At 48.8% G+C, this 19,411-nt stretch overlaps 1 protein-coding gene across 1 annotated transcript; it reads left to right on the top strand.

The window, feature by feature from the left end:
• Positions 1-925: 925 nt before the first annotated feature.
• On the top strand, positions 926-17,667 carry FKBP1A (FKBP prolyl isomerase 1A). The gene is made up of 5 exons (XM_081946548.1): positions 926-1,080; positions 1,226-1,273; positions 13,934-14,046; positions 15,342-15,507; positions 16,460-17,667. Exons 1-4 carry the CDS (start codon positions 1,044-1,046, stop codon positions 15,468-15,470), a joined length of 327 nt encoding a protein of 108 aa, XP_081802674.1. The 5' UTR covers positions 926-1,043; the 3' UTR covers positions 15,471-15,507; positions 16,460-17,667.
• The last annotated feature ends 1,744 nt before the right edge of the window (positions 17,668-19,411 follow it).

The following is a 19,411-nucleotide window of genomic DNA, read 5'->3' as shown; positions in this document are numbered from 1 at the left end:
TACCTAGTTTGTTCATGAAACGTCTATAAGAAAAACACCAAGTTCAGAGAGCTCTAAGGATCCCCAAAGTCGCCCTCCTTTCTGCAAGCCCCATTCTCTTCTAGCACTGATGATATTGCCCCGTTTGTTCATGAAATGTCTGCCAGGAAACAAGCAAGCTCAGAGAGCACCAAGGACTGCCCCATCGTCTCCTTCCTCTTCTCTATCTTTTCTTTCTTTCTCTTCCTTTCTTTCCTTCTATTTTTCTTTCTTTCCTTCTCCCTTTCCTTCCTCCTTCTCTTTTCCTTCCTTCCTTTTCTTTCTTTCCTTCCTCCTTCATCCTCCTCTCCACAAACCCCACTGTTCCAGCACTGATGGTATTACCTAGTTGGTTCCTGAAACGTCTGAAAGAAAACCGACAAGCCCAAGGGGAGCTCTACAAGGACTCCCCTCCCTCCATTGCAATCTTCAGCTATCCATATCGCCCTTGACGGGCTAATCTGGCCATTCTGCAGCAACCAGATTGCAAAGGGACAAATAATAATAATAATAATGGGGGCCACAACCACGCGGGGGCGCTGAGTCGCCTCTTCGTGCACGTGCGCGCCTTCCCCTAGCGGCCGCTGAGGGTACTGCAGCCCCATGAACCTTCCCCCCCCCCAAGGAAAGTGGAGCCACCGTTTTCAGCCGCCTCTCCGAAGCGGGGTCCGTACACACAATGTGCCGGCTTCGAAGACCTCCCCCCTCCCGCGCGGACGATGGGGCGCAGAAGCCCTCCCGCCCCAGGCGGAACCAACCGCCGCCGCCGCCTCCTCATTCTTATGAGGCGCTCAAAATGGCGGCGGCCCCGCCTTCCTTGGCCCCGCCCCCAAGCCTCCCTCTCGGTGTAGATCGCTGGCTGGCGCAAGGCCTGCTGGGAGGCAGGGAGGCGAGGCCGGGCGGCCAGGCGACCTTTGCGCAGGCGCGACTCCTCCCCGTCCTCCCGACTCCTGTTCGTGCCGCTCGCCGGCCGCGCCTCGCTTCGTCCGGTCCTCGCGGTGCGGATTTCGACGGCGGGTCGCGAGATGGGCGTCCGCATGGAGACCATCGCCCCCGGGGACGGTGAGCGCCCACGCCTCCCCCCGCCCCTGCGCCCCCCCCGGCTGGGTTGGGGAGGGGTCGTGGGTTGGGCGGGGGTCCACTCGGCTCCCCCTCCCCCTCCTCGGCTGCCACCCCTTGACTTTCTTTTCTTCTCCCCCCCCCGCAGGGAGGACCTTCCCCAAACGCGGCCAGACCTGCGTGGTGCACTACACGGGTGAGTGAAGGGGGAGGGGGGAATAGGGGAGGGGGGTCTCTCTCCAAAGGGAGGGGCGGGGCAGCCTTGAAAGACGCCCCCTCCCCGCCTTTCAGGGGCTTCCTCCAGGGGAACCCCTGGGCACCCCAATTCCCCCCCCGCCCCGCCCTTGGGGGTCTTGGATGATGGGGGTGGGGGTCCTTCTTCCCATCATGCCCAGCCGCTGGAAAGGCCTGGGGAGGGGCAGCTGTCAGGTGGGGCTCCTGCTTGGATGGGAGCCCCCTCCCCACCTCCCCCCCAAGCATACACTGGTAGAAATATAGAGAAATCTACAACCTTGGTGCCCAACTTAACACACACACACACACACTCTCTCGCCCCTGACCTCCCCCCCTCACACACACACATACACAATCCTGACATTTTGTCCCCCTCCCCCGTTCTTTTGGCATCTTGCCTCCCCCCAACACACACACACACACCTGGCACCTGCACCCTTCTGATCAAGACTGGCACTCCTGGACCTTGGCCATGCTGGCAGCCTCCCATTCCACCCCCTTCCTCGGCTGCCAGGCGCGGCGCCTGGGTGCCCCTGCTCCGCCCTCTCCGCCATGCCCCACGGCTGACTTTGGCTGGCACGGGAGGAGGACCCCCCCCCCCCCAGCCCTGAACCTCCACCCCTCCCTCCCTTCCTTAATGATGGAATTTTTTCCTTCCTGCCACTCACGGGCACCGTCCTCCCTCCCTTGCGACTCTCTTAATGGCGCTTTCCTCTCTCCTGCCCTGTTTTCTTGTGTCCTGTTCCGTGTTGTGTGGATTTGTCTTTTCTGTTGGCAGCCTTGCTCTTCAGTACTGGGGGTGGGGGTGGGGGGTTGACTGGAATGTGCCCCCCCCGAGGGGGGAGAAAAAAAATCCACATTCCTGATCCCAAACATTGTGCTTTTAAGAGCTGCTTGATTGCTGCTTCAGTCTCGGCCTGAGAAAAATCCTGATTTTTCTCAGCCGGCAGTTCGCAAAGTTGTGATGGTTGCATTTCTCCCTCCCCCCCCCCCAGCTTTTGCATCCCCTTTTCCTCAATTTTATTCTTACTTGCAAAATGCAGCTTCTGCTCTCTTTCTTGACAGCCCCTGTTGCTTAGTAATCCATCCTGCAAGTTTTTTTTTTTAATTAAAGCGCTGCTCTCCGCTTGTTATAATATCTCATCTGTTAATGTTGGCGCGTGATCCATTTTCGCTAGGGGAGGAATTTGGGAGGAATTGCACCCTCGAAAATGGTGGTGCTGCCCAGCAGTCGATGGATTCGTTTGATGTGCAAGATATTATTCTGACCTGCTGGGTTTTTTTTTCAGCCTTGCTCCTAGAAAAAACCCCTTTTGCAAACGATCTTTCTCTCTGAATCTTATTTTTGCTCCTTTTAATTTATTTTTTATGTATTAAACCTACATGCTGCCCATCTTCGCTGTCCAGAAGTGAGTAAAATGTTGGTGAAAAGGCACGCATTGCTATAGCAACCTTGAAACCAAGATGGTTAGGAAGTGATCTGCCCTGATTCAGAAAATGAGATGCGATTAAGGCTTGGACTTTATTCTAGGAAGCTTTTTATCTGTAAAATAAACAATAGAGGAGGAATTTTTCCATTGCCTTGTTTATCTTCCTGCTTTCTTCGGATGATCTGCCTGATGCCCGCGGAGGCTTTGAATGTGCCGAAAAGCACATTTTTCCACGTTACTTTCTTTGGCAGGTGATTTCACTGGATTGCTTTCAAAGCTGGGGTGGGGCTGACAGTTCATATGTCGAGGGAAGAGATCTTGTTTACTTCATCGTCTTCATCACCGTAGGAATTTCCTTAGGAATAGAGTAGAGCTGGAAGGGACCTTGGAGGTCTTCTAGTCCAGCCCCCTGCTCAAGCAGGAGAACATAAACCCATGATGGTGAACCTATGACACCATTTTTCATGACACTTTTTTCCGGGCTTTTTTTTTCCCCCCAAGGCCATTTTTGTGGCTTTTGGGGGGCATTTTACACCGTTTCCCAAGTGTTTTTGAGGTGTTTTCAGGCCATTTTTCAAGCTGTTTTTATACCCCCAAAACGGGCCTTAAAATGGCTTGCAAACAGCCTAAAAACGGCAAAAAACAAGCATGTGTGCGCCGGCCTGCTTGTGTTCAGGGTTCTGGTGCTCTGGCACGTGTGAAGACTAGCTGGCTGGCGCACGCATACACACCGGCCAGCTGGACTTTTGGGTTTTGGTGTTCTGATTTGGGCAATCAGTGCCGAAAAGGTTTGCCATCACTGACCTATGCCATCCAGGACAAGTGACAGTCCAGTCTCTTCTTCACCTGGAGAAGGTCCAGGTCTGTTTCTAGGCTTGTGGTTATGAAGCATCAAATGCAGCACATAGAGAGTAGAAAGCTGAATAGCAGAGTCGAAAGGGACCTTGGAGGTCTTCTAGTCCAACTTCTTACTCAAGCAGTAGATCCTACTCTACGGCAGACAAACGGCTTTCCGATCTCTTCTTAAAGACTTCCAGTGTTGGGACATTCACAACTTCTGGAGGCAACTTCTGTTCCACTGATTCATTGTTCTCAATGTCAGGAAGTTTCTCCTCAGTTCTAAGTTGCTTCTCTCCTTGATTAGTTTCCACCCATTGCTTCTTGTTCTACCCTCAGGTGCCTTGGAGAATAGCTTGACTCCCTCTTCTTTGTGGCAACCCCTGAGATATTGGAAGACTGCTATCAGGTCTCCCCATGTCCTTCTTTGTATTAAACTAGACCTACGCAATTCCTGCAACCGTTCTTTGTATGTTTTAGCCTCCAGTCCCCTAAAGATTGAAGGGTCCAACCTCCAAGTTTAATTGGACCTTCAAGATACTTCTGACCTGGAGAGAAGAATCCTTTCTGGATGGCTTCTTCATCTTAACCCCTCCATGACACCACCTCAACTAAGAGAAGGCTGCATGCATGATACATAAGGAGTCAGAAGATGGGGGATTTGGGGGTGGTATGAAATTCAAAGTCCTTAAATCACAGATTTAGATATTCTCTTTGGGTTTTGCATTTTTTTTTCGTGGTGGCCCCTCACAGCTTCATTGGTGGACTGAGTCTGGATGGAATCTAGAAAGGAATTTCACATGTGTTAGTATTCAAACAGCTATCAATGGCTTAGAACAGTGTTTCTCAAACTTGGCGACTTTAAGTCCTGTGGACTTCAACTCCCAGAATTCCCCAGCCAGCTATGCTGGCTGGGGGATTCTGGGAGTTGAAGTCCACAGGACTTAAAGTCGCCAAGTTTGAGAAACACTGGCTTAGAACAAGGGGTCCCCAACCTTGGCAGCTTTAAGCCTGGGGGGCTTCAACTCTCAGAATTTACCCAGCCAGCAAAGCTTGAAGTCTTGGGGGCTCAGTGGCTAAGACGCTGAGCTTGTCGATCAAAAAAGTTATTTTATTTATTTATTTGATTTGATTTCTAGCCGTCCCCTCTCCCCGAAGGGACTCGGGGCCGTTCAGCTGTTTGAATCCCTAGCGCCGTGTAATGGAGTGAGCTCCCGTTACTTGTCCCGGCTTCTGCCAACCTAGCAGTTGGAAAGCACGTAAAAAATGCAAGTAGAAAAATAGGGACCACCTTTGGTGGGAAGGGAGCAGCGTTCCTTGCGCCTTCGGCATTGAGTCATGCCGGCCACATGACCACGGAGACGTCTTCGGACAGCGCTGGCTCTTTGGCTTTGAAATGGAGATGAGCACCACCCCCTAGAGTCGAGAACGTCTAGCACATATGTGCAAGGGGCACCTTTCCCTTTATGGAGTCTTGAGCTTCTGACTTTGTGGTGGTTGGGTTGAAGGGTGCCCAACAATGCACCACCAACAAATCAAGGAGAGAAGCAACCTGGCATTTGCTGGCAGAAGAATTAACCAGTGGAACTACTTGCCTCCAGAAGTTGTGAATGCTCCAACATTGGAAGATTTTAAGGAGAGATTGGACAGCCACTTGTCTGAAAGGGTGTAGGGCAGTGTTTCTCAAACTTGGCGACTTTAAGTCCTGTGGACTTCAACTCCCAGAATTCCCCAGCCAGCTATGCTGGCTGGGGGATTCTGGGAGTTGAAGTCCACAGGACTTAAAGTCGCCAAGTTTGAGAAACACTGGTGTAGGGTTTCCTGCCTGAGTAGGAGGGGAGGGTTGGACTAGAAGACCTCCAAGGTCCCTTTCAAACTCTTTTATTCTGTTCTAATTTTGAACTTGCTGCAGGGAGAAAATGTTTTCTTCTATTCTGAAGACGGCCATCTGGGTCGGACATGGATGATGGGAAACATCAGCCAGACTCAGAGATTTGAAAATAACTATTGCTCAACGTTTAAATCACTTTTAATATCTGGAATTCTGGGAGCTGAAGTCCACAGGTCTTTAAAGGGCCAAGGTTGAAAAAACACTGCTTGCAAAAGGCACTGCAGAGGAAGAGCCCGTCAACATAGGCTCTTAGTCCTCAACTTACGGCCCGCAGTGGAGCCCAACATTTCTCTTGTCAAGCAGGACAGTTGCTAAAGTGAATTTTGTCCCATTTTATGACCTTCCGTCCAACCATCGTTAAGTAAATCACTGCAGTTGTTAAGATAAGAACACGGTTGTTAAGTGAATCTTCTCCATTGATTTGGCTGGTCAGAGGGTCGCAAAAGGGGAATCACGAGACCCCGGGACATCTCAGCCGTCATAAGTATGAGTCAGTTGCCAAGCGTCTGAATTTCGATCATGTAACCATGGAGATGTCACAAAGGCCGTAAGTGTGGGAAACGGCCCCAAGTCTCTTTTTCCAGTACCGCTGTAACTTGAACAGTCACTATGTGAACTGTCGTAAGTCGAGGACTACCTGTAGTGTTTTTTATCTCTCCCACCCCACCCCACCCCCAAGTCTGGTGAGGTGGCATATCTATCCAGACTTTCTTATTTTGTTAATTTTTAAAAAACAATTCCTGTATTTTTCGGACTATAAGATGCACCGGTGTATAAGACGCACCAAGATTTCGAAGAGGCGAGTAAAAAAAAAAGTTTTTGACCTCCCTGCCCCCCAGAAACACACTGCAGGCTTCAGCAGGGCTGGGGGAAGGCCCGTTTTTTGCAAAAAGGGGGGGATTTTTGCCTTCCTCCAGCCTGCTGACGCCTGCAGAGTGCTGCTGGGGGAAGGCAAAAACGCCTCCTTTTGCAAAAAATGGCCCCATTTTTTTTGCAAAAATGGGATGCGAGGACAGGGCTCCAGGACGCCAAAAATGGCTGTACTTGGTGTATAAGGCGCGCCAACACTTCCACGCTCTTTTAGGTGTGGAAAACGGTGCGTCTTATACTCTGAAAAGTACAGTATTTTGACGCACTAGATCAGGCAGTGTTATAATTTTGTGGCTGCGTTTCGAAGCCCCTACGGAGAGCTGCAGCAAAATGGAGACTCTTGCCTTGCTGGTTCTCCACCCACCAGATCCCAGCTGGAAAGCCGGCTGCAAAAAAAGAACAGCCAGCCAGGAAAACAGCAGAGGCAGCTTGAAAGGAAGAGTTCTTGGAGGTGTGGAGCTAATTCAGGAAGAAGAACCCAGGGGATGGTCCAGGCCAGGTTGTCCGTAGATGGTCGGATGATCACCTGAGGACATTAGGTTGAGGGACGGAGAACCTAGCTAGCTTGGCCCAGTCTATCCTCAGTCTATCTTCACAAGCTAAGGAAGAACTTGGAGACAGTAGAGGGCATCAGGATGAGGGAAGTCCATCTGTCCATCTATCTATCTTTGCCTATATCTCTATCATCTTTCTGTATCTCTCTCTATTATCGGACATCCATCTCTATCTATCTGCCTACCTGCCTACCTCATCTACCTACCTACCTACCTACCTACCTACCTACCTATCTATCTCATCTACCTACCTACCTACCTACCTGATCTATCTACCTACCTACCTACCTATCTATCTCATCTACCTACCTACCTACCTACCTACCTACCTACCTACCTATCTATCTATCTATCTATCTCTTTGCCTATATCTCTATCATCTTTCTGTATCTCTATTATCGGACATCCATCTCTATCTACCTACCTACCTGCCTACCTACCTATCTATCTCATCTATCTATCTACCTAGCTACCTATCTATCTATCTCTACCTACCTACCTACCTACCTCATCTACCTACCTACCTACCTACCTACCTCTCTCTCTCTCTCTCTCTCTCTCTCTCTCTCTCTCTCTCTCTCTCTTTGCCTATATCTCTATCATCTATCTGTGTCTCTCTGTCTTTATTATCGGACATCCATCCATATCCATCTATCTACTTACCTATCTGCCGATATCTCTATCATCTCTCTGTGTCTCTGTATCTATTATCGGACATCCATCCATATCTATCTATCTTATATCTATCTATCTATCTATCTATCTTATATCTATCTATCTATCTATCTATCTATCTATCTATCTATCTATCTATCGTCTATCTATCTATCATCTATCTATCTATCTATCTATCTATCTATCTATCTATCTATCTATCTATCTATCTATCATCTATCTATCTATCTATCTATCTATCGTCTATCTATCTATCTATCTTTATCTATCTATCGTCTATCTATCTATCTGTCTATCTATCTTTATCTATCTATCTATCGTTATCTATCTATCTATCCTCTACTCACTCTCTCTCTGTCATCTATCTGCAGTAAAAATATAAATCACGGTTAAAATTACGGTAAAAAGATGGAGAGGAAGGGGACATGCAGTTGGGGGTGGGTGGGATCTCCTTTTGGCCCATTCCCCCTCCAGTGGGCAATTCCCCCATTGAGGGTCCCAAGCCATCTGGCCGAGCCAGGTTTCGGGAAAAGTCAGGAGGGGGGAAGGCAGATTTCCCCTCCAAGATATTCAAAAGGGCAGGATCCATGGCAGATTGGGGTACTTTGATGCTTTTTTGATGGGGGTGGGCACCTGAATGTCCCCTAATGCATGGCCTTCAGCCCCCCCCCCCCCATACCTGTCCATGAATGGGAAACGCATCGGTTTCTTCTCCCAAGAACAGCGACTCAGACCCCACTCGGCTTCCCCCCCCTCCCAAAAGAGTGGGTTCTTCCCAGCTCCTCTTTGCCTCTTCCCCCCCCTTCCCCTCGCTGCCTCCCCCCCTTCCGCCCACCGGCCTCTCCATCTGTTCCGCTTCCCTTCCCTGCTGCCGTTGGGTGGGGAAAGGAAATGAGGAGGCTGCCTCTGGGCCAGCAGGAAGAACAGAGGGGAGGGGAGGGGGCTGGCAGAGGATCAAGGGTGTGTGTGGGGGGGGGGGGAGAGAAGATGGTCAGATGCTGCCTTCTCCTGCCACTGTCCTCCTCCCCCCCCTTCTAGCACTGAAATGTTCCCTAAATGTTCCATGAAATCTCTGCAAGAAAACAACTCAGAAAACATCAAAGACCCCACAGTTTTCTTTTCTTCTTCTTCTTCTTCTTCTTCTTCTTCTTCTTCTTCTTCTTCTTCTTCTTCTTCTTCTTCTTCTTCTTCTTCTTCTTCTTCTCCTCCTCCTCCTCCTCCTCCTCCTCCTCCTCCTCCTCCTCCTCCTCCTCCTCCTCCCCTCCTCCTCCTCCTCCTCCTCCTCCTCCTCCTCCTCCTCCTCCTCCTCCTCCTTCTTCTCCTCCTGCTCCTTCTTCATCACCATCTCCATTCCCACTCCCTTCTAGCACTAATGATGTTACCTAGTTTGGTAATGAAAGCAACGGGTGGAAACTAATGAAGGAGCGAAGCTTCTAAGGAGAAGCTTCCTGACAGGGAGAACCATTAATCCATGGAACAACTTGCCTCTGGAAGTTGGGAATGCTCCAACACTGGAGGTTTTTAAGGAGAGTTTAGATAACCCTTGGTCTGAACTGGTGTGGGGTTTCCTGCCTGAGCAGGGGGTTGGACTAGAGGACCTCCAAGGTCCCTTCCGACTCTTGTTATTCTGTTATTCATTCCTGGTGGCACACGGCCTTCGCAGGCTCTGGTGGGCATCCAGCCAAACAGGGCAGAGTGAATGAGAAACACCCGCCTGTCTTGGGAAAAAAAAAACACCTTCTCTTCATTCAGCTTCCAACTTGCACGCGTACGCACACAACTGTTGCCCCGAGATACAGATCCCATTTGTGGGGCTTTTGCATCTTGCTTTGCTTCGACTAGCACAGATGTGTGAGGGGAATACCTTTACCTTAAAAATGTGATAGATGCTCTCTGCGGTGGATAAACTGCCTACCCCTCTCCGGTGATTTTGGGTTTTCTTACACGCCTGTTTGAACAAATCAGCCTTTTGCAAGAGGGTAGAATAGGGTTTGTGGCTCCTATTTGTTTAAATGGGAGCCAGCCGTGTGCAGCAGCTGCCAAAAAAGCCAACACAATTCTAGGCTGCATCAGCAGAGGGAGAGAATCAAGATCACGTGAAGGGTTAATACCACTTTATAAGGCCTTGGTAAGGCCACACTTGGAATATTTGCATTCAGTTCTGGTCGCCACGATATAAAAAAGATGTGGAGACTCTAGAAAGAGTTAAGCTAGTCCTTCTTTCTATTAAACTAGACCTACCCAGTTCCTGCAACCGTTCTTCATATGTTTTAGTCTCCAGTCCCCTAATCATCTTTGTTGCTCTTCTCTGCACTCTTTCTAGAGTTTATACAGTACAATACCATAGAAGAGCAGAGTTGGAAGGGACCTTGCAGGTCTTCTAGTCCAACCCCCTGCCTAGGCAGGAAATCCTATACCGTTTCAGACAAATGGCTATCCAACATCTTCTTAAAGACTTCCAGTGTTGGGGCATTCACAACTTCTGGAGGCAACTTCTGTTCCACTGATTAATTGTTCTCACTGTCAGGAAATTTCTCCTCAGTTCTAAGTTGCTTCTCTCCTTGATTAGTTTCCACCCATTGCTTCTTGTTCTACCCTCAGGTGCCTTGGAGAATAGTTTGACTCCCTCTTCTTTGGGGCAACCCCTGAGATTTTGGATTACTGCTATCATGTCTCCCCTGGTCCTTCTTTTCATTAAACTAGACATATTCCCAGTTCCTGCAACCGTTCTTCTTATGTTTTAGCCTCCAGTCCCTTAATCCTCTTTGTTGCTCTTCTCTGCACTCTCTTGTCATTCAATCATTCAAGTAATTTCCCTTCTTCCTACCTCTTGTTCTATATATCTAAAAACTAGGACAAGAAGGATTAATTTAAATACGGGGCCTTTGCAGAAATGATTTGCAGGCAAGAATCAGGAGTTCCCAAGACGTCCCCGCAGACTTGCTGGCTGAAATGGAACGTAGAACAAAAAAATTCAGGTAGTCGTCGACTTATGGCCGCATTTTTTGCCCCATTTTACGACTTTCCCCGCCACGTTTGTTAAGTGGGCCTCTGCAGGTATTAAATTTGGTAACCCGTTGGCTAAGCCAATCTGGCTTCCCCATTGATTTGGCTTCTCCGACCGTCGTAAATGCGAATCAGTTGCCAAGCTTGTGAATTTTAATCGCATGGCAACGGTCATAAGTTTGAAAAATAATCCTAAGTCACGTTTCCCCAGGCTGTTGTAACTTTGGTCACTAAACAAGAGAATGTATTTAATAGAAAATCGATAAAAGAAAAGAAAAAGAAACCACTCCATCGCAGCAAGCAAAAAAGAAAAAGAAATTGTGGGTCTGATTTTTTATTTTTAATCATAAAGTGTGCAGAATAACACAAGGGTGGCCTAAGGAGCTCAGCATGGATTGAGCTGCACCAGGTGCAAAAATAGATCAGCAAAACACAGACAAATAGATATGTATATCCTTAGGGATGGAGAGTTGTGACCCTTTTTCACACTTAACGACCGTGGTAGCATCCACTAGGGTTGCGTGATCAAGATTCACTTGGCAACCAGGGTGGATAAAAATCGATGTTTTAAAAAATAAATCAATCAATCAGATTTGTTAAATTTTAAGTTGGATTTTTTCCCCCTTTAAATTGTATTTTTTTAAAAAATCAAATTTAAGAAAATGCTTTTGGAGTAAAACAATCTTACCTAAAGATAGTTTTCTATTTATGATAGATTAATAATTTAGTTGATTCAGCATGAAATGGAGCCTAGCTATGCATTACGAGGCTGTGTATTCTGCAATATTTACATTGTTTTGGTCACCTCCTTCAACGAATCTGAGCTCTGCAAGCTGAGATAACCTGAACTGCATGGTTCCATCCACACAATTCCACAGTAAGCATGAGATAAACCATAAAGCGAAGTCCAGGAATATTCCTTTAGCCCCTTGTTTTGCAAATCTGTCTACACTACAAACTGTATGATTGTGGGAGGAGAAATGCCTCTGTACCCCCAGGCTCTAAGCGTGAGGAGGAAGGGCAAGGAGCGAAAATGAAAGTGAAACCACCTAAGCAGCTCAGAAATACAATATTAAAGAGCGCCTGTCATTTCAGATCCATCCTGGCAGCGCCTGTTAGCGGGCATCCGCTCACCTGCTACCCACCACATCCATCACCTTGTGGTGTCCCTGCCTCATCACCAGCCGTCCCATTAAAGTGAACGGGACGGTCGGTGAGTCAACGGCGGGTCAGAGGAGGAACCTATGCGGGACAGAAATGACAGCTGCTCTTTAAAAATTATAATTTAAATCGGGTCGATTTAAACCAAGCCTTTTTTACTAGTGATTTAAATAGTGATTTAAATTGTGGTTTATATCATTTAAATCAGGGGTGTCCAAACTTGGCAACTTTAAGACTTGTGGACTTCAACTTCCAGAATTCCCCAGCCAGCCATGCTGGCTGGGGAATTCTGGGAGTTGAAGTCCACAAGTCTTAAAGTTGCCAAGTTTGGACACCCCTGATTTAAATTGTGGTTTAAATCATGATTTAAATCGTGATTTAAATTGTGATTTCAATCGACTTGATTTAAATCAAATCCACCCTGTTGGCAACTGGTAAATATTCACAGCAAACTTCACAATCTTCCCAGCCATCTTCCAACAACGACCAACTGAAGGAGAAAGAGTGGATTCACCTAACCGACCGCATGATTCGCTTAACAACGGGCAACGATTGGCTTGGCAAGTGCAGCCAATAAAAATTGGTCATGACTCGCTTATCAGCCGCCCTGCTTAGCGACAGAAATGCTGGTCTCACTTGTGGCCATAAGGCGAGGACTTACCTGTGTAAGCTTTTCCTGAAGGGCGAGAACTTGGACGAAAGCTTGCTGGAGTTGGCTGCCTTCACTTTGGCTTCTGGCCTTTATGGCTGAATCTTGCTTGGGGGAATCTTCCGTTGATGTTCCAGAACAATTAACCGGTGGAATGACTTGCCTCTTGAAGTTGAGGGTTTGGAAGGTTTTAAGAAGAGATTGGGCCGCTGTTTATCTGAGATTGTATAGAGCAGGGGGTTGGACTAGAAGACCTCCCAAGGTCCCCTTCCAATTTTTCAATTCTGTAAGGGTCTCCTGCTTGAGGAGGTTGGAGTACAGATGACCTCTGAGGTCACCTTCCTACTGTCTATGGAGATTCTCAGTCCCCAGGTCATGGTTGTCCCAAAGGTGCTTTTTTCAAGCTCTGAAGAAGCTTCTTGGCTGAGGAGCGAAACGTCTTCAAAGAAAAAACAAAGTCCAGTTGTCTCTTGAAAAGAAAAAGGCACTTTGGGTCCCTTCCTCCTCTGTTGTAATTCTGTAAGGGTCTCCTGCTTGAGCAGAGGGTTGGGCTAGAAGACCTTCAAGATCCCTTCCAACTCTGTTGTTCTGTAATTCTGTAAGGGTCTCCTGCTTGAGCAGGGGGTTGGGCTAGAGGACCTCCAAGGCCCCTTCCAACTCTGTTATTCTGTAATTCTGTAAGGGTCTCCTGCTTGAGCAGGGGGCTGGACTAGAAGACCTCCAAGGTCCCTTCCTACTCTTGTTATTCTGTAATTCCTTAAGGGTCTCCTGCTTGAGCAGGGGGCTGGACTAGAAGACCTCCAAGGTCCCTTCCAACTCTTGTTATTCTGTAATTCCTTAAGGGTCTCCTGCTTGAGCAGGGGGCTGGACTAGAAGACCTCCAAGGTCCCTTCCAACTCTTGTTATTCTGTAATTCCTTAAGGGTCTCCTGCTTGAGCAGAGGGCTGGACTAGAGGACCTCCAAGGCCCCTTCCAACTCTGTTATTCTGTAATTCCGTAAGGGTCTCCTGCTTGAGCAGAGGGCTGGACTAGAGGACCTCCAAGGCCCCTTCCAACTCTGTTATTCTGTAATTCCGTAAGGGTCTCCTGCTTGAGCAGAGGGCTGGACTAGAAGACCTCCAAGGTCCCTTCCAACTCTATTATTCTGTAATTCTGTAAGGGTCTCCTGCTTGAGCAGAGGGCTGGACTAGAGGACCTCCAAGGCCCCTTCCAACTCTGTTATTCTGTAATTCCGTAAGGGTCTCCTGCTTGAGCAGAGGGCTGGACTAGAAGACCTCCAAGGTCCCTTCCAACTCTGTTATTCTGTAATTCCGTGAGGGTCTCCTGCTTGAGGGGGCTGGACTAGAAGACCTCCGAAATGCCTTCCAATTGTTCTGTTATTCTGTCTCTCTCCGACACTCCGTCTTGAATGTCCTTGTCCTAAACCCAAGTCCTTCTCTTCCCCCGTCTCCGAATTCTCCCCCAGCTCTTCTCCTTCCTGCAGCTCCTGTCTGCTTCCTCTCGCTGCTCGAAGGAAAAAAAAAAAGCTTCATTTTGCTCCTCCCCGCAGGCATGCTGGAAGACGGGAAGAAATTTGACTCGTCTCGCGACCGGGGCAAGCCGTTCAAGTTCGTGATGGGCAAACAGGAAGTCATCCGCGGCTGGGAAGAAGGGGTCGCCCAGGTAGGGTGGTAGTGTTGGAGGCCAGGAGAAGCGGCTGATCTGTCTGTCCTTCCATCCATCAATCCAAGTTTGGAGGCAGGAGACAATTGAATCCAGGATGGTGTGTTTCTCAACCTTGGGGGATGTGGTGACTGTTGTGGCCCGCCAGTGGCCAGAGAAGCTGGCAGCAGATTCGGACAGTGAGGAGGTTGGGGAGGAACATGGGCCAGCCCTGGAGTCTGGGGAAGGCTCGGACGAGGGCTCTGTGTCAGAGGCAGAGAGGGGGCCAGGGCCGTATGCCAGTTATCAGCTGCCTTTGGAGTCAGACATCAGTGGGGCAGAAGAACGGCTGGAGCCTGTTCCCAGTGTGCGCATGCGCAGAGCTGCTAGACGAAGGGAAGAGCTAAAGAACGGGTTGATGATGATGAATGGCCCCTCCCAGAGGAAATAAAAGAGGAGCGAAAGGGGAGTGGAGTTTGCAGGAGACAATTAGTTCCCTTAATTGGTTCCTGACTCTCCGAGACTCCTTGCCAGGTTTTGCAGATATCAGTCTGGCAGCTCTCCAAGCCAGAGAAGGTCTGTGACTGTAAATCCTCCCTTGAGAGACTTTGCTGGATGTGAATGAGCAGAATTCACGGGGAATTAATAAAAGGGGGTTTTGTTGGGACGAGGCGTTTGCTTCAGGCTCTTGGGAAGCCTCGGTCAGAACATGGACTTCAACTCCTGGAATTCCTCAGCCAGCATGGAGGGGACTTTGAAGGAGCAACTAATTTGACAGGGTGTGGTACCCTGGCGTTGCCACAAACGGACAGGCGGCTGGCAGAAGCCAGGGTATCTCTCCACCCTCTTCGTTTTTCTTCGACCAAAGGTGTGTCTTGGTGGGTGTATACCTTGGCACCAAGGACTCTGTGGGGCCCTTGATGCTCTGAGCTTGGGGACATCTCAAGACCCAGCTAGGTAACGTCATCGGTGTTAGGAGGCGATCAAAAGCCTAATGAAGGAATCGCGGGAGAATCCTCCCACCGACACTGACGGGGCGAACGCCACTTGTATATAAACAGGGAGCAAACCCCTTCTCCCTTCTAGCACTGATGATGTTACCTAGGTGGGTCATGAGATGTCTCCAAGAAAACAAATAAGAGCAGATAAGCCGGCTGGCGAGGGAATTCTGGGAGTTGAACTCCACGCATCTGCGAGGTCCCAAGGTTGAGAAACACCAATCCTGAGTTAACTCTAGTCCTCCCATTCACACGATCTCTACATGCTTGGATTTCTTCTCACCCTCTTGACCGTCTCCCTCTTCTCTGTTTTCCCAGATGAGCGTCGGCCAGAGAGCCAAGATGATCATCTCTCCAGATTACGCTTACGGGCCCACCGGTCATCCTGGCATCATCCCAGGGAATGCCACCCTAATTTTTGATGTGGAGCTTCTAAGGATTGAATGACCCAGAGGCCTCCGTCCTCCCATCTCCCTGCTCTGGGGTAAACGATCCTCTCGCAAGGCGCCGGGCTGTGGCCTTTGCCAAATCGGGCATTGGGATGGGGGGAAGTGGGCCCTTTGGGTGGGGGTGGGGGGCATTGGGGAGGGTCTGTCGGCTTGGTAGAGCAAGGCGTACCGATGGAAGGGAAGCTGAGGGTTGAACTTTGGGGTCCATGGTGCTGTCTGAGCTTGGTGGTTTTGTGCCAGACGTTTCGCGACCCAACTAGGTAACATCACCAGTGCTAGCAGGGAGTGGGTGGGTGTGGAGTAGAGGAGGAGGAGGAAGGGGAGAACTGTGGGGTCCTTGTTGCTGTCTGGGCTTGGTGGCTTTGTTGCAGACGTTTCACAACCCAACTAGGTTACATCATCAGTGCTAGAAGAGGATTTGCAAAGAGGAGCAGGGGGAGGAGAAGGTGTGATAGTGAAGGAGAAAGGGATCGGAGGAGGAGAAGAGGAGTGGGAGAGAAGGAAGAAGAAGAGAAGAGGAGAATGACCAGGGTCTTCTTTGATCTTTGAGCTTGGTTGTTTTGCAGACGTTTCATGACCCAACTAGCCAACATGATCAGTGCTGGAAGGGAGTGAGGTTTGTGGAGAGGAGGAGAAACAGGAGGACAAAGAGGAACAGGGCAACAGTGGGGTCCTTGGTGGCCTCTAAGCTTTGTTGTTTTGTTACAGACATTTCATGACCCAACTAAGTAATGTCATCAGTGTTAGAAGGGATAGGGGTTTGTGGAGGAGGAGGAGGAGGACTGGGGGATCCTTGATGGTCTCTGAATTTGATTCTTTACAACCTTACACCCCTGTTGTGACACACCTTTTGTCTAAACTCCCAGGAACGAAGAGATGGGGAAAAACCGGCTTCTGCCGGGGAAACCATGTCAAGGAGAACTAACAACCCCCCCCCCCATCTAGGGGGGCAGCCGCCAATCCACGCTCTGATTTTTCCCTCCGCAGGTTCGGCCCACGGAGAATCCCAGAGACCTTCGCTTCGAGACGAACGCACACCGCCTTCTATGGAGCTTCCCCGGCTACCCACCACTCGGTGTCGCCCTCCGCCCCGATTTGAATGTTTTTGAGCCGCTCGGTTCCTTCGCTTCCCCGTATTCCCCCTCTGACCGTTTGGTTTGAACCCGACGCCCAAACGAGGCGCGGCCCCTTTAAGACGAGCGGACTTCGACTCCCAGAATTCCTCAAGTCAGAGGAATTCTGGGAGCCGAAGTCCGTCCGTCTTAAAGGGGCCGTGTTTGGGGACCCCAACTGCCCTGTGCTATAAACCTCCGCTATTATTATTATTTTTATTATTATTATTATTATTATTATTTTGGGTGGGTTGGGAAGGAGGGAGGGGAACACACAATCATGTCCTTTAATCTTATTATTTGGGGGGGGGGGTTTGCAGGCTGGAGTTGTGCACAATTGAGGCTTTCTAGTTCGTTCCCCTTCTGTAAAAAAAATAATCTTTTTTGTTGTTGTTGCAAGGATCGTGTTCAAAAGTTGCTGGAAAATCCCCCGCCAAGCCCATCGGAGGGGCTTTAGAGAGGGGAATCCCCCTTCCCATCAGCTCTGTCAACATCCGAGGGTCCTACGTCCTCCCCCCATATTCCTCCCCCTCCCCAAACCGCTTCCATCCAAGGGGAAAGACGGTTTCTCGCCATGAGAAGAGATCCGTGGCTTTTAAAACTCAATTTTTTTCCGCCCCTGGAGACTTTTTAAAAAAAAACTTCCAGCAGCCTGACGACGACGAGCGAAACTCCAGTCCTGCTGTTCGCCGTAAAGTGAGGAGGGGAAAAAAATAAACATCCTGCCCTTCCCCTCCCCAGCCACTCACACACCCACGCCCCCCCAAATGCCCGTTAAGTTCTCTATGGAAAACTGATGCTGGTCGTCTGCAGCTCTTGCGACCCCCACTTTCCCCCCCCCCCCATATGCCCCTACCCCATATGCCATCCCTCCTTTCGGCGGTCTCCACCCCCTCCCTCTCCGGCTTTCCCCTTTCTTCCCCGTCGTGAGTTTTGGTAAGAGAATCGCCACTGCCCACTTCTCTCCCAAGCCCCTCCTCCTCCTCCTCCTCCTCCTCCTCCTCCTCCTCATCATCATCATCATCATGCGAACGTATAGAGTTTTATTACTGCAATAAAAATGCTTTATCAGCTTTTCTCAAACCCCTCCCAGGCCTGGTGGTGAGTGGTTTTCTCTTGATATACATACATATACATACATACACACACACACATACATATACATACACATACACATACTGTATTTTTTGGAGTATAAGATGCACCTTTTTCCCTCAAAAAGGAGGCTGAAGATCTGGGTGCGTCTTACACACCAAATGCAACATTTTTGGCCTCCTGAAGCCCCACCCCCTTCACCAAAATTAGATTGATCAAGTGCCAGCAGAAACAAAGTCTTAGGTGCTGCAGATTGTCAGCAATTTTCTTCTCCAGCACATGGATAAATACACCTGGAAACATCTACCTACCTTCTCTCTCTATCTCTTATCTATCTATCTATCTATCTATCTATCTATCTATCTATCTATCTATCTATCTATCTATGCTGGTCTTGTTGTTCTATTCGGGTCTTTTCCAGTGTAAGATTGAGATTGTCTTGGCAACGTTTCAGCGAGGTCTCACTCGCCATCTTCAGGCTGGAGTTTTCGGCTAGAGTCCATCCTGAGGATGGCGAGTGGGACCTCGCCGAAGCGTTGCCAAGACAATCTCAATCCTACACGGGAAAAGACCTGAATACAACAAGACCAGCATACCTACACCCGTGAAAATCTACGAAAACAAATATATATCGTGAATCCCGTGGGCCACTAGGGAAAGAAAAACTGGACAACTTCCTCGCACATCTCAACAGCCTACACCCCAAAATGCAATTCACCATGGAAATAGAAGCAAACAACCAACTTCCCTTTCTGGATGTCCCAATCTACAAAAAACCCAATGGCTCCCTAGGACACACCATCTACCGGAAAAAAACACACACCAACTGCTACTTAAACGCACAATCCTATCACCACCCTGCATAGATCAACTCTGTAGCCAAGACCCTCGTCTCCAGAACCAAACTCCTAGCCGACAAAGACCACCTGAAAACTGAAATCTCCAACGGATTCCAAAGAAAAAGAATTACCAACCTAATCCAAAGGGAGACTCCCCCAAAAAACCGAGACACAGAACAGGACAACGGCATCGCCCTCCTCCCTTACATCAAAGGCACCACAGATAAAATCAGCAAAATTCTCCACAAGCACAATATCAGGACAGCCTTCACCACTGACCAAAAAATAGCCAACATCTTAAGAAACCCCAAAGACAAAATCCAGCTAGAAAACCAAGGAGTCTACGAAATAATACCATGCAAAATCTGCCCTGCAACGTACATTGGACAAACTAATAGGAGAATAAATGCACGCATCCCAGAACACAAGAACGCAGTCAGAAAAAAAGAACAAACGTCCTCCCTTTTCCAGCACCTTAAAGCTACAGGACATGAAATTAATATTGAAGGAACCAACTTAATCTCCAAAACTGAACACTTCAACGAGAGAATAATCATGAAAGCCATCAAAATAGAGAAACACCCCCACAACATGAATAAATGTGATGATACCTCCCGCCTACCAGACATCTGCAAACCAGCCCTAGCCAACAAACGAGCCCTACCCACCACCTAGGCCGTTACAACACAAAAGAACAACAAACACACAGCCAGCACCAATCAGCACCAACCTACCAATCATGATACAGCCACACATCCAATCATTCCACTTACTGAAACAAAGCCAGCACTCTGCACACACACACACCAAGATTTATAGAAAGACGGCAGCTCCGACTATAGAGGAATAATAATATATATATATATATCTCAATATATATATATATATCTCAA

Source organism: Natrix helvetica (assembly GCF_964273705.1).
Source record: "Natrix helvetica genome assembly, chromosome: 3".
In the NCBI taxonomy this organism is placed as follows: Eukaryota; Metazoa; Chordata; class Lepidosauria; order Squamata; family Natricidae; genus Natrix; species Natrix helvetica.
Note: the sequence above shows the minus strand (reverse complement) of the source record. Positions and strands in the feature narration are given on the sequence as shown.